Source organism: Hippocampus guttulatus, chromosome 5 (genome assembly GCF_054856545.1).
Source record: "Hippocampus guttulatus isolate MCC_2025c chromosome 5, RoL_Hgut_1.0, whole genome shotgun sequence".
Lineage (NCBI taxonomy): Eukaryota > Metazoa > Chordata > Actinopteri > Syngnathiformes > Syngnathidae > Hippocampus > Hippocampus guttulatus.
Window position 1 is genome coordinate 9,170,035 of NC_141265.1, and position 16,225 is coordinate 9,186,259.

Consider the following 16,225-nt stretch of genomic DNA (forward strand, 5'->3'; position numbering starts at 1 on the left):
CTCAGAAGCTGAACAGAAATCAGCAGAAAGCAAATGTGATAGCTTTAAAGATGGAAGGAGAAAAATGCGTTTATACCATTAATTGTATGATTGTAATTCAGTTTCCAATGACCATCAAACATTTTTTTAAAAATCCAGATTGTCTGATTCCAGTTCACTGAACAATGACACAGTGTGTGTATTGACAACCAAAGAAGACAGAAATGAAGGATGAGAAAAAATTTGTCTCGTCCCATTGAATCACATTTTCAATGGATAAGCGCTATTGGATTTGTGACTTGTCTATGTGTGCCCTGCGATTGGCTGGCAACCGGTTCAGGGTGTCCCCCGCCTACTGCCCAAAGACAGCTGGCATAGGCTCCAGCATACCCCATCGGCCCATGTGAGGATAAGCGGATCCCAAAATGGATGAATGGATGGTTGGATGGATGGATGGATGGATTCGTGACTATGAGTCAAGAATAATAAATACAATATTTCCTTCAGGTATCATTTGGAGATGATTTATGCTTTTGAGTAGCCGAAAATTTCAAGAAAAGAGGAGTGTGGAAAAAAAAATCAATACATGACACAGTATGGCATTACTCCTTGCCGCCCTCCATAGAAAAAGAATCATTCAGGCAGACAGAAGTCTGCGGAGTCCGCCTGGCTGATAAGTACAAGGTATCAAGGGGGAAGGTAACACCATAATGAGAAGTTTTGAACGAAGAATGTGCTTCCTAATGTTTGACATGAGCAGAATTAAATGTGCACTTACTGCTCTTGCTTAACGTTTATCTTAGATGAGGTTGCATATGTGTGTGTGTGTGTGTGTGTGTGTGTGTGTGTGTGTGTGTGTGTGTGTGTGTGTGCGTGCGTGCGTGCGTGCGTGCGTGTGTATATAATGTTGGCAGGCTGCAAAGGGAACTGGAGGGAGTGTTTGTTGCTTTGCCTCAAACGGATGGCCACATTTAAGATGCTAAGAGCTAATAAAGAGTAATGGGCTTTTGCCTTCTCTTGGGGGAAGGAAGAGCTATTTTGAGTTCATGAGAGAAAGCATCATCTCGGGGATTAAAGAATATCGACCGATGAAGGATAAATACTGCAACACTGAGCCACTGGCCTATTTGGGGGAAACTGGATGAAAAAAGAGGAATGGAGAAATCACATCACTGTTAGTGGCTGCTCTGGTCAGTGGGGGTGTCATTAAGGGTTTTCTGAGAAGGGCCTCCAGGTGCTGTGACATGTCGGGAACAGTGTTATCACAACAGTGGACGGCAGAGTCAGAGGCAAAAGCCCAGAGCCTCCTGAAAACAACACATCCTTTGAGCCATTCCGTGTACATGGCCGTGGGCCAAAGGGGCTGAAAGTATTTGGCTTCCATGGTTGAGACAAGCAAATATCTGTGTACCAATCAGTATTCCTGAGGCTACGCCACACACTAAAACATAAACTCTGCCCCGGAATTAATCTCGACCTCCCCGCACACGAGCTTTGATTGGAGAACGATATTGTAAATCAGGATGTATAAACAAATTTCCAAGAATCATCACTGTAGCTTGACCTCATGTGGGAAATGGTGTTGAAACTGCTCTCAATCAAGATATCTGACTTTGAAAAACTCAAACAGACTACTTGTTACAGACTATTTATTAAATTTAAAAACTTCATACAGTTAGCATAGAGGGATGACTTTTGTTTATAATGAGGTAGAGCGAAACAGGGCAAGTCAGAGTTGTACAGATCCTTCCAAAGTCAACACCTTCAATAAACATTGGCCAATGTGTAGGTCATGTATCGGGTGTCTTTATTGAGGACGAATGTCCGCAACTGCAGCTGCTTTGAGATCAGTCTCGACCAATTGGCTCGCTCCACAAATTGGGTTATTTTCATATATATGGATTTTGTTGTTTTGTTTCTTTGTATGCAACTTTATGTGAAGTACAGCCCATCAAATGCACAGAAGCTTTCACGTGTAGACGAAAAATCTATTTCCCGGTTTAAGCCAGCAAGACATCGCCGGGTGCTGTGCTGGCCACTAGCTTGACAAAAATACGATATAGACACTTCATAAATTGTTGTGTTTTCGTACATCAACATTGAACCATAGTTACAATTTCATATGGGTATGGACCGTGGATGAAATAGTGCCATAGTGATTTCACGAGCGTCGTGCAAAGTTTCCCGCCAGCCCTCCTTCATTCTGAGTGGAAAGCTCAGTCTCATTCCATTGGCCGCCTCTCTGAGTTATCGGCTCATCGTCCTCACTCTCTGGTGTCGGAAGCCCTCCGGCAGCTTCCCAAAAGCCCCCAACCCCGAGGCGGGAGCCACAACTGTTGGGCCCGGGGAGTGGCGAGGGTCCGCTCTGTGGCTGAAGACATCTCATTCAAGTGAATGGACCCAGACAGTGGCACGTGTGTTCGTGAAAATTTGTACCCCACGCTTAAATATTTCATTCCATTACTACATGTTTAATTGTTAATATGGTTCAGTATTATTATATTTTAAAAAGTATTTAATGTATTTCCTGTATTTCTATGACTTTGGCGACGGCCATTGGGTGGCTCTGTCTCGCTTGCTGCATCGCTGTCGGACAATCAGACGACAGGGACAACACGACCCCACTCAGCATGTTCTCCAGTGTATGCTATTTGCGCAGAATAAAGTCACAGCAACTTCCTCGACAGCAGATAGTAAGTTCCTAAAAATAAATATTCTATTTCTCCAAAGATACTCGAGCAAGGCGAGATAAGTGCTTCTGCGTAAGATTAAATCAGAGAGAAAAGTGGAGAGCTTTCACTCACCAGTGACAAAATAAAAACATCGCCAGCCCGCAATACAGGTCACACTTTTTTTCCGCAGGCTTCCTATCCGGCTGCCAAGATGAACTTTCATTGTGTGATTGACAGTGGCTTACTATCCAGCTTAAGTTGTCAGTAGCGATCCAAAAGGACAAAAGGGATTCTTTTTCAGCAAAGAAAAGAATAGCTTTTTAATATGTTAAGGGGAAAAAAACTCGCATGGAAATGGAAGATGATGATAATTTCATGGCTGCTGTGTATGCAACTCTGCAGAAACAATAGAAATCGCCCTCTCTGAGTTATTCTCAGCAAGCCTCACAAAAACATGATTTTTCCAGGTAAGCTAATGTGAGATGGAAAATCAAGCAGAGAGGGAGATGCATTATCGACACCGTACTATGACACATTATAATGAATCTCTTGCTGTGAAAATAAGACATCATGGTCAAAACTACCTACGTTAAATGATCTATATTCACTAATCTGCCTAACTTGCTCATATCATGGAAATAGGACACCTCAGGCTGTTAAGTTTTCTTTTAAAAGTACACACGGAAAGCAAATCCACCAGACCATCACTCATTGCTCTATTATATGCAAATCCAAAGCTGAAACCAAGACATTGGAATATATATTTCAGAGGAAAAACAATCCAGGTCCATGTGCTGTGCAGTAATCTCGCTTTATTTCTGACAAGCACAAACTGCCAGCCTTCTGAGAGACGTTTCCACATATTGCACACTCTCTATCATTTCTTTGCTTTGGGAAACAGTAAATATTATGGCGTGACAGCCAGTTATCGTTATCTGATCAGCGTTTTATTGCGCCAGTGGAGTCATTCAGCCCACGTTAAAGTACTTCCTAGTGTAAAATATGTCTGTGTGTATAGATTCGACTCATTTTCTTCCTAAATTAGTCAGTGGACTGTAAAATGTGCTGTCAAAAATGAAAAATCTTGCTAAAAACCTGTATGCCTATGGGATGCACGGGAAGATTCTGATCTCTTTTTAAAAAATACTGGGACAGCAGTTGGAAAACGTAGCATCTTCCAAGAATACTTCATTGGTACCATCATTATTTTATTGAGTTGCAGTATGATTTCATTGGATTACATCAACAAAACCCTGTTAACTCATGGTGGGGAAAAAAATTTGGTCTCATTTGGGTGACTGATATAATTCATACGTACACTTTAATGTGCAGGAAACTAAAAGTGGATTGTGCAATACAGCCATGAGCTCATCAAAAGAAGTGACATTTGGCTGAGTCAGCAATTAGATGCCATCCGTTAACAAAATGACAGGCAAGCGGAAATTGTTGCTGCAGTGAATAAAGAAAAGTAACTGCATATCTAAATTAACGTCTTAGGATGTGAGTGTGCGGAGTCAATCAAAACTTTTGGTTCATATTTCTGTACGCAAACAAACGACAGCTGTGCTGAGGCAAGACTGGCTCAAGCCGCACATCTGTCGGTGGGTTTTGTGGGGGTTCCTTTTTCATCATCAATGGCTGAAATTAACACTAGCTAAAGAACAAAAACAATTATAGTTAAAGGAAAGAAGAACGTGGTTTGGTTTAAAAAAAAAACATGAATCCAAATTATTTTTTAAAACAACCTGGATTATTGATCTTCCATCCATCCATCCATTTTCCGATTCGCTTTATCCTCACAAGGGTTGCGGGGGGTCCTGGAGCCTATTTTTTTTGCAGTGTTGGAGAGGGAGGCGGGTAGGATGAATCTTGGCCAAACGTACTGCATTATTTAATTCCACATATATACAAAATGACCTTTAAATGTTACAATAGTCATGTGTTTGTGTTTTTGTGACCCATTAGGTTTTGACGAATGGATCTTATAATGCATGACAAGGACATTTGTCATCCATTTATACTTCAATAAAAATTAATGAGCTACAAACTTTCTGATGGACATCACTTTTGTGTTTGTATCTTGACAAATATTTAGGGCACATGTATTATAATGAGGTGAGGACAAGATGTTTTTGGGTAATCTGACACTCTGACATGGAGTGGCACATACTCAAAGAAAAGTCACTTTTAAAGCTACTCCACAGACAGTCAAGTTACCCTGGCAAAGTTTCCCCTAATATCAAGGTTCCTGAACTCCGTTTTAGATATTGCTGGAATAGTCCACATGTCTGCATAGAGCATATTTCCAGGCTTTCTGACAGGTCAGATTAAGAAGTTTTTAAATAAACTCCGCTGCCTCCCATTGGCAAAAAGACTAGATAAGTACAGCAACTGACAAGCTTAGCAATTTTATATGTCCTTTATCCTTTTTTCTGGGCCCTGTCCTTGGCATGGATGTTGCTAAAAGAATTATGCCTACTTAGTACTGTAACCCCTCTGTCAAAGCAATATAGATCACATTCGTGTTAATCCCAAAGAGGCTGTAGAAAATATAATTTGTTCAAGACGTCAGACATGTGGACAGTCCAAGATGACAAAAGCGCTTCAGTTACTTCACTCTTCGCAGCTAAATTAGCCCTACGAAATAAAACTTGCAATCATGGATAAAGACATCAGTTTGAATTTCAGAAGTTATCTTAGAGTCCAGAATTTATGGTAAGAGATTGAGCTGCCGTGGCAACTTCTGAAATTCAGACTGATGTCTTTATCCATGATTGAGACTCCTTTGCGAACAAAGAAAAGAAGCATCAAAAGAGACAATAACCCAAGTCACAAGCAGCTCACCAGGCCAAAGAGTGATTTTAGGTTGCTTTATTCACACTTATCTTGTGCGAGGGATCAGTTTGCATGTCATTTGAGAAAACCACATCTGCCTTGTTGTCAAATGATCGACACCAGGAGCGTTGGAGAAATGAAAAGTAGGTTAAAACTTGTCAGAATCATCTTGTTCAGATGATTGTAAATGTAAAAAAAAAAATCTGGAATGTGAAGATAATTCTTATCAAGTGTCGCAAAAAACTATCTACGGAGGAAATGTTGAGTGAGATGGATGCTGAGATGCTTGTATGCGATATACTTCTTTTAATAACTTTGATGGTAAAGCGAAACTGTAAACTAGAGGCTACTTTATGGTGTCTGTACATTGTCTTATTGTTACATTTCCTCATATTTTCCTCTTAAATCCTAATTTGCATTGCTATTTGTGCCATTCTCATTTGGCTTGGGGTGACTATCCAATTTCAGAGTTTTTACGGCCTCTGGGATGGCGGGAGGGAATCAGCTTCAGCGGATATTGGGTCAACACAAGCTTGGATAACACCCCTGAACACCAAACCGCCAGTGAGTCATGTTTCAAACACTGACAATATTGTGACTCCATAAATCTAAAGCCCCTTTTTCATGTTAGCTATTTCACAACGGACCGGCTTTGCTTGTCCCTGAGTGGTCGTTCTTCCATTAGACATTTTTGGGGCCTTGTGGTCACAATGGAGCCGCTTTTCAGAACCTCTTCTGAGATGTTTCTCATAGGCAGGTCGACTCGGGCTGAGTGGTGGCCGTAGCATCACTGTCTTCTGATTGGCCGACAGATCTCGACATTTCTTAATGTGGCAAGGAAATCCACTGCACACACCCATTTCCTGGTTTTAAAGCCAGTACCCAGAGAAAGCCCACGTAGGCATGGGGAGAACATGCAAACTCCTCACAGAAAAGCTGTGGCCGGATTCGAACCCACGACCTCTGCACCTTGAGGTAGATGTGTTAACCAGCCACCCCATTAACAACCCGATTCTTCTAGACTAGCGCCTGTGCGCTCGGCTTAGTAACGGGCATAACATCATTTTCGTGCCAGCTCAAGTCCACCATGTTTGGGGCCGTGTTGCACCCATTTGGGTATTCCGGCACATGGAGTTTCCCTGCCACAGATTCATCCGACAATTTGTCATTTTCATGCCGGGGCAATGGTATAGTTCAGTGTGTTTGTCAATGTGGTCAACATGCTGTGTCTCACTGGGTATTACTTCTGTGCCCTGTGGCTCATCTCACAATTTGGTGACCAAAAGTTGACAACATTTTCAACTTTTCAAAAGGAGTTTGATTAAGAAGGTGTAACACGACTTAGTCAGTGGCGTTCCCTCAGGGCCTTCAAAGCTTTCTTTGCAGGCGTAAACACTATCAGAAACATAAACCTACATTTACAGTTTGTCGTTTATTCATACATATGGCAATGGGACAATCCCTCTTAATCATTGTTTATAAATCAACTCACTGAATGAATCCTTATCAGCTTAAGAATATTTTAACTGCATCCCCGTTACGATTGTATGTCACATGCAGACTCATAGTCCTGCAGGTGCAAGGCAGTCTCCAATTGCCCACGTCACATGCATGGCCGACTACATCATCCCCATGAGCAGATCTTGCAGTTTACCTGCCAATGTCTTACACGGATTCCAGAGACTCTATTTCTGTTTCCGCAATGTCAAGCATGGCAGAATACGTGGGTAAACTGCACTCCAAGCGCCTTGATTTTAATGCAAATGAAGAATGCCACCACAATTGGCCAGGAAAAGGCTCATTCTATCCCACCGTGGCGCACAACGGCACCAATGCCCCGTACCGCCTATTCTACCTATGCAAAGTTGGCTAAATACCAAATGAAAGAAAATTCAACCGATGCACACAGTTAGATTGTGCTTTGCGCTAGACTTTAGAATGAAAATAGGGGCCACTCCACTCACTTATATGGATTTGAAAGAGGTAGCTCATAAACATTGTGCCCGACAGAGTAACTTGTACTAATTAGTGTTTGACATGGCTATTAGCATCACACTGATTAGTCAGTAGTGAATCTCCCAAAGCTAATTGGAGACATCCACATACAATACACTTGCATTCCAATTTTACGATGCCCTGATGTGCAAATCAAAATGCAATTGTATTTTAGACTAGGAATTGGCAACTCAAATGATGGAAGGAGCCACAATCTAGCGCTCCTGAGGGCCCGCACAAGACCACACACTTCCGAAGCAGATATATGACAAAAATATCATTTAAATATGGACAAAATATATGCATAAGTGAGTTTTTTTTTTTTTTTTTGCTGATCCAATGTGCATCACAGTATCTTAATATATTTAATCATCAATGCATGTATAAAAGATCCTGCCCTACAACAACAAACGGTTTGAGTAATCTCCCTCAAAAAATACACACATTCTATGATTGGGTTTTATTTCCCCAGTGCATTGTTCAGAGACTTCGATAATACAAAATGGTCAATAGAAGTATGCTGTTAATTTGTTTTAAAAATCCAAATTCTGCTGCATGAGCACACCATTTGAATAACAGAGAAGCTCACAACCACCATTTCAACATACTCTCGACAGTCATCAGCCACACTGCAAAGAAGTCAATGGGCCTTGACAATATGTACCTGTCACTTCATTGCCTCTAATGCATTGGCCGCTCATACCTCTAATAGACTGCCACAGCTCCGCACACATGCATGTGCTCTGTTCTCACAGATGCCAAATGTCTGTGATCTCTCAAATATAGACGTCATAGCAATTGTGAGTTGAAAATGCACTTTCTAAGGCAGGAAGAAAAATGGACCAATCAAAGGCACAACAAGAGGACCCTTTGCAGAATATGAAAACATTCATCCAACCATTTTCTATACTGCCCATGTCATAGGTGTCAAACTCAGGTCCTGGAGGGCCGCTGCCCTGCATGTTTTCCAAGTCTCCCTGTTGCAACACACCTGATTCAAATGATCAGATCATCAGCAAGCTCTGCGCAAGCCTGACATTGAACCTGTTCATTTGTATCAGGTGTGTTGCAACAGGGAGACTTGGAAAACATGCAGGACAGCGGCCCTCCAGGACCTGAGTTTGACACCTATGCGGGCCTATGTCATTAGGGATGCGGGCGATCTGGGTCCTGCGACTTTGGGCAAGAATCAACATTAATTATGGAGGTTATAATTTATGATAGTGTAAAACTGTATTGCTTCATGCGAGTTGTGGGATATTTTCTTTGCTCTACAAATTCTGTTTGGGAAATACATTTTGAGTGCATTCCTTTAGTGTGAGTATGACAGTATTGGGATATGGTAAACCTGACAGTTGACTTTTGTTGTAAATAATAAATAATAAAGACTTTCTTTCTCTTTGGTATAATGTTTGATCTCTGACACTTTCTTGGCTCTCCAGCTAAGTAGGATAAAAATATTTGCTTAAAACAAACAAACAAACAACTGTATGTAGATTAGCTACAATATGATCATAAAAGCATGCAGCCATAATTTTCAGGATCCAGTGCATCATAACACACACACACACACACACACACACACACATTATATATATATATATATATATATAAAAGATTTTGTTTGTTTGTTTTTTGTTTTTTCAGATGCAGCCATTAGTTATGGTTGTTTTGTTGATAAGATCATTGGACCTTGATGAAGGATGGAAAATTTACAAAGGTAAATGTTCGTTTTCTTTTGTGAGTGCTTTCAAGTATAGCAGAAGGCTATGATTCCCGGCATTTGAGTTAAACCTAATTTGCACCATAACTGTCAAGGGACCCCACAAACCAAAGGTGCCACCTGTTAAATATTTAAGCTGGATGATTGTACTTTGGGGCGGCCCGGTAGTCCAGTGGTTAGCACGTCGGCTTCACAGTGCAGAGGTACCGGGTTCGATTCCAGCTCCGGCCTCCCTGTGTGGAGTTTGCATGTTCTCCCCGGGGCCTGCGTGGGTTTTCTCCGGGTGCTCCGGTTTCCTCCCACATTCCAAAAACATGCATGGCAGGCTGATTGGACGCTCTAAATTGTCCCTAGGTGTGAGTGTGGGCGTGGATGGTTGTTCGTCTCTGTGTGCCCTGCGATTGGCTGGCAACTGATTCGGGGTGTCCCCCGCCTACTGCCCGAAGACGGCTGGGATAGGCTCCAGCACCCCCCGCGACCCTAATGAGGATCAAGCGGTTCGGAAAATGGATGGATGGATGGATTGTACTTTGTGCGAACTACACAAGGCTAAAGAAAATCAGAAAGTAGGCCGGGACCAGAGGAAATACTCCCGCTTTGCAGATTTGTAAATTTAGGACAGACATTTCCGCCCTCTATCATTACATTTGGAAATCAAATGAACTTGGTTCAGCCGAGCATATTCACCAAGGGATACATACTCTAGGTTGGGTACCACACCAGCACAAAAAAAAAATCTTGTAATTTGCTTGAGAAACTAAATGCAAGATGGTGAGGTAGAGCGTACTAGGAGCAAACCTGTTCACATGTGCATGTGTTGCAGTTTGTGGTATGATGGTAATGCAAGAAATGGTTGGGCAGTAAAAACAAATGTCACCATCCCCACAATTTCAATCAAATTCTGTACTTGTGTGCTGAGAAGTGGACTGTTCTAGCAAGTTGATTTGTAAGCAATGTCTTGGTATTGCCTTTTCTTATGCCATGCCAAGTTGAAACCGGCTGTGAAGTCATGAACAGATTTATTGGGACACAACTCGTCACTGCTAAGAGTGCACACACCACTGCATCAGCATGTTTAATTATTTCCATGACCCTCACTGCTCTCTAAAATCACCTAAAATACATTAGCAACAACAACACACACTGTGATTTCCCTGATTTCCTCCCCCTTATGATTAATTCATTCATTCAGTTCATGGCTCTAATAACGACCCAATTACCAGAAGCCAAATGGATTTAGCGGAATTAGTATGGAACTGTATAATGATGACATATGAATTTAAGGCGGGGGGAGGGAGGGGGGGGGGGGGGGGCTCATTGGATTCAATGAATGGAAAGCAACAATGTCGGCTTCCCACTCACACTTTAAGGATAATGACAGTACAAGAGATTGAGCTAAGTGTCCACCTACTCAATGTGCTTCACAAAACTCATTCAGGCAAAGCATGCAGATTGACATTTAATCGTGAAGCAATTGTGAGGGCTTGTAGTGGTGGGTGGCGGTGGCTCATCCACAAAGAACCGATTTGAGAAATGGAAGCAGAAAAATAAATATTCGTCATGGACACAAAAACAACAGACTCCTACGGACTAAGGAATGTGAGGGCTAGACTAGTTGCTGGAGAGATGCTCAAAACCTGATGCATACAGAGGAAAAATCATTTCCGCATAATTAAGGTTTGTCCTGTTTGCAATTTGTGAAACTGTGTTTTATCTGACTTTTACGTCAACGACTTTATCATCTGTCTTTTACACTGTTTTCTCAACTGAAGCTGGGGTTGTTCCATCGATGAAGTACAGGGCCACTAACGTGGCTTTTACTGGGACTACAGATGAGAACCTTTGATGGAGAGAGTCCCTGCGGCTACATAAACTGCTGGTGTCTTCTGAAAAATCCTTAAGGATAAGCCAAATCCAGATGTGCAAGAGCCGACAGCATGGGATGTGCACCAAGTACTTAGAGATGTCGAATGACGGATATCCTTCCTTGATCCGTTTTTGGATCTTGTTAAGCTTATGGATAAAACTAAGTGACAGAAGATTGGATATTCCTCTGAGGAATACCACCAAGTCTTCTCACTGGAATGATCTTCTCTTCAATAAAAGAGAGGCGCTTTTTTTTTATTATTGTTATCCACCCGTGTTTTTGAGAATACAAACGGACAACCATCGCTTTACTGTGCAATGTGTTCTCATTGTCTGTGCAATTTTTCAAAACAAACATTTCAAGCCAAACAACAATAGCAGAGAACTACCATTCCGAATGAACGCTTGATGCTGTGCAGGTATTTTCCTCTGAAGGTTTTGATGCTCTACCTCCGGAGACAATGTTATCAATTTTCATCAACATATAGTAAGAAGTGGCGTCCCGCAGCTTTATGACGCACCGTGTCAATTAGGATCATCCTATATGACTTCTGAGATCGGCCTCGACCTATGGCAAACATCATTAACAAACAGTGAGTCAGGAACCCCCATCGCACGAGAAATGTCAAATCAGAGCCTTCATCTGTGAAGTCTGAAGCATTCTCAAGGGTGGGTGCAGACAATTGACATGTCAGATGCAGTCCGATCATTTAGCATTGACCAGATCTCAGTTCAAAAGTAAGAACTGGACGTTGTTGTTTTTTTCATCTGTAAGGGCAAATACGCGTGAAAAAAATTAACACGTGAATCAGTGGTTTGTTTCTTTACGAGTTACCAGTTTGGCTCAATTTGCTGTAAACAAATATGTAGTGTCAGGCGTTGACCTATGGAAATAGTCACAATTTGAGCCAAGTATACAGTATGTTTCAATTGATTCTGGGATTACATTTGTTGCACAGACGACAGGGCTTTATTCGCCCTTAGATCGGCTTCTGGTTTCAGGCTTCCTAAAACTGCTCTCTCCTTTGGGGCTCCAGGTAATTGATTCATGGTCATGAAACAGATATTTGCATAGTCAGCAAGAACCGCACAGGGACAAACTCCAGCATTAATGTTCTTTTTTTTTCCCTCTCCATTCAGTGATGCTTGATTTAAGTTGAATGTCTCAAACCCTACAAGCCTCTCTCAGGTTTTCAAAGAAAATGTGTATAATGTAGTACTAAAGCATAGCACTTATGTAGACATCAGAAGTGCAGTCCAATTGAAAATAATCATGAGACAAATGTTATGTATAATAGTTCCAAAGCTTTTGGGGGGCAGACAGGTGCAAATCGATTGGCATGTCACACTGTACATACTGGGTGTTACTGCAAAGATAGAATGTCACAATTACTACCACTCACCCCTTGTCTCTTGAGAAAAAATTAAAAGTGAAAGTGTATAACTAAAGACAATGGGGGTAGAGGAAAGGTTGAAAATGTTCTTACCTCTTAAAAGGAACACCACAGACAGCGGCACAAAGATATTCAACATGTTTCTTGGATTGATCTGAGGGGAATTCACCCCAAAATAAAATCAAAGCAAAATGTCTTAATTCAAAGGGAAAAATGCAATTCTTGCATCCTTCTTTAAAAGAAAAAAAAAGCGAAGACGATGCAAACTTCTCCGGGCTAAACAAAACAATTCTAAAATAAACCTTTATAAAAGGTGCCTTTGTTGTTGGATTGTTTGTCGTCCTCTTTGCCTTGAATATGAAGAGGGGAAACTTGCGCGCGTTTTTGACCCTCTTTCAATCATTTTCGGAAAATTACAAGGATTAAATGTTGTGTCCCAACGAAGAAAAAAGGTACGAAATATGTTGAATGGCGTTCCTCAAAGCATCACTTCGTCGTTTGCGTGGCAAAAGGTTCCTGAAGTAAACTGCCGGGGGAAAAATGCGCTACGAAAACAAAAGAACAGTTCAAGTCCAAACACCACACATCATATCGCTCCCATGAAAGCATTCATCAAGTCCGGATGAGAACTCCAGCTGCTCCAACTGCACAAGACGCAAAGACGAATAAAAGGAAAGCTTCCAACCCACTTTGGCATCAGGTGCTTCAAAATATTCTCCGAAAGTCCGACTTCGTGCGTGCGCAGCGTGCGTGTGCCGGCAGGTTATTGGCTCCTGCCACCAAAACGCGTCGGGAAAAAGAGAAAGGAAGAAGCCAATAGCGCGGGATAGTAAGTTGTACAGACACCCATCAGGGGGGCTAGCTCTTCACTAAACAAATACAAATTTGCACGCGTGCACGCACTCACAGTTATATACGCGCGCGCGCACACACACGCACACCCAAAAACGTCAGGTCTTCCATACAATGTCGTCCTCGCGCATCTCATTGAATCCAAATACAATGTTGGACACAGAAATGTCGTCTGTTGTAATTTAATAATGTTGACCATTTGCAATATTGTTGGATGACTCTCGGTGTCTTTTTTTTTTTTTTTTTGATGAGATTGCAAACTTGCTCCGCCAAGTGAATGGACGTGCACTTCTTGGAGGGTACGAGCGACCCCCTGCGCTGTGACTACTCAACTGACAATCGAAGAGGCGTTCAGGCATGATTGCTGATAACTTCGTGGAATATTACAAAGGTGGTGAAATGAACAGATTAGACCTCTGTGAAAGACAGTCACCGCATTCATTTGAATACACGCTGGTTTATTATTCAATTTAGTAATCATAATGCATGCTCTGTAGTATAAGAAACATATTTCACAAAATCTATTTATAATTGAAGTAATTTGGAAACGGAATAAAACGCAAGAGTCGCCAACAGCCAAAACATTCATTTTTGGGGTTCAATCACTGAGTCTATTTCCTATTTTATTTAGCCTTTTTCCTACAATATGATCTGTGAAACTACAGTACTCAGAAAGAAATCTCAATTGTGTTGTATGTTGTACGTAGAGCGTATGTGACAATAAAGCTGACTTGACTTAAGAAGAAGACTGATCATTTAGGATTTAGAATATGAGGGCTGCAATGTGCACATTATTTTTATTTATAGAAATCTATTCACTGCAGTTAGCTGGCAGCCAGTTCATGGTGTCCCCCACCCCTTGGCCGAAGACAGCTGGGATCGGCTCCAGCACACCCGCGACCCTTGTGAGCAGAAAGCGGATCGGAAAATGGATAAATGGATTAATATAGGGCACCGGTAGCTCACCTGTAACTAGGACTACTGCTTTGGAACCAGCGGGTTAGAGTTGCAGTCATTTTCTATTTTAAGATTAAGTCATGAAAAGCATTATCCTATTGGTAAGAAACGGATGGATGGATGGACATCCATTCATTATCATTGCAAGTTGTACCTATAGTGAGCATAAAAGGAATAGAAGATGGATGGATGGATGGATGGATGGATGGATAAACTGCAACCATAGGAGATCAGACTCACTCTACCTCTTCTTTCAACTTTTTAATACATCTGTTTGGTGAGTTTTCATTCTATTAGTTTCAGGAAATACAGAAATTTGCTTGTGCCAAGATGTGTGCAATTTGATGCTGGAATCTTTCTCCAAAAAGCATTAAAAGCGGGGGTAGCATAAAGTGTTGATAGAGAGAAGTCCCCTGCTCCTTTTAATGGTGAGCTGGTGGGCTTATATAATCATCCAAAAAGAGTTCTTTTTGACACTCCAATAAATCCCTTGAAACCCAGGCCAGACTGAGGTCCATTGAACAGCTGGAAAGCTAATACAGCAACATGCAGTGCCCTAGTGGCTTAGGTTACATCTTCTGTCGCTGCAAGTCATTAAAAAATGTCTGAACTCCTTGAGGCTCTCCATATGGAAATTACATTTTGCAGGCCAAATTACGGAGGTGTTGGCGGCTGCAAAAACACACACATCATCCGTCTCCTGTCCGACAAGTACCCGCGCAAAGCGGGTTTGCTCTTCGAGAGGTGCAACATGAAAGTATAACATCAAGTTGATTGTGTGTGAACAGATGTGGCATTTAGATCGGAAGACTGACTGGAGACTTTGATGTATGGTAAAAGGTCTCAAGTCTGTGAAGCCTTGGAAGCTCTCATGCCTTGGACATCGACCCAAAGAATGAAATGCCACACATGTAAGGCTGCACAAACCTTTGTGAAAGTTCTTTTTTTTTGTGAACTTTCCATTTATTACATATGCAGTCACTACACGTGTGTGTGTGTGTGCGTGCGTGCGTGCGTGCGTGTGTGTGTGTGTGTGTGTGTGTGTGTGTGTGTGTGTGTGTGTGTCTTCATGTTATTGAATGAGCTTTGTTGAAAATATGGTTCTTGAGGAGGTTTTGAATTGTCAGGATCACAGATTTCAGAGGTGGGGCCGTTGGCGCTCTCACCAAAAGTCGAGAATTTGGTGCTTGGGATGGAGAGCAGGCCAACATCAGATGAGCGCAGCATCAGTGAAGGGGCGTTGGGATAAAGGAGGTTTGTATAGTGGGCAAGCCAAGCAGTGTAAGAATTTATTGGGCATTAGGAGAACTTTGACGATTCGTGAAGGCGTATGAGGTGATGAGCTGCCAGGGCTTTGAGGGCTTTGAGAGGGTGATAACTCTAACAGTGGAGTTCTGGACTGACTGGAGGCGCTCCAGGATCTTGTAAAAACTACCCACACAGGACTTGCAGTAGTCTCAATGAGAAGTGGTCAGTGACAGTGAATGATGGGCAAAGTCAGAAATATGGTGTATGGTGAAAGAAGGCTGACTTGGAGATGAATTTTCATCCATCCATCCATTTTCTGATCCGCTTATCCTCACAAGGGTCGCGGGCGAGCTGGAGCCGATCCCAGCTGTCTTCGGGCAGTACGCGCGGTACACCCTGAACTGGTTGTCAGCCAGGCGCAGAAGGTGCCTTTTTTTTGTCACGATGTTTCACCTTATGACATTATAACCTCCATAATTAATGTTGATTCTTGCCCAAAGTCGCAGGACCCAGATCGCCCGCATCCCTAATGACATAGGCCCGCATAGGTGTCAAACTCAGGTCCTGGAGGGCCGCTGTCCTGCATGTTTTCCAAGTCTCCCTGTTGCAACACACCTGATTCAAATGAACAGGTTCAATGTCAGGCTTGCGCAGAGCTTGCTGATGATCTGATCATTTGAATCAGGTGTGTTGCAACAGGGAGA

At 42.1% G+C, this 16,225-nt stretch overlaps 1 protein-coding gene across 1 annotated transcript in view; it reads right to left on the reverse strand.

Annotated features, from left to right (window-relative positions):
- LOC147204949 (transmembrane protein 132C) overlaps positions 1–13,249 on the reverse strand; it is a 115,607-nt gene extending 102,358 nt beyond the window's left edge. Inside the window, exon 1 of the mRNA XM_086112314.1 lies at positions 12,558–13,249. Within this exon, the coding sequence (XP_085968440.1) occupies positions 12,558–12,603 (46 nt within the window). The 5' untranslated portion in view covers positions 12,604–13,249. The remainder of the gene's footprint in view (positions 1–12,557) is intronic.
- Between the last annotated feature and the right edge of the window lie 2,976 nt (positions 13,250–16,225).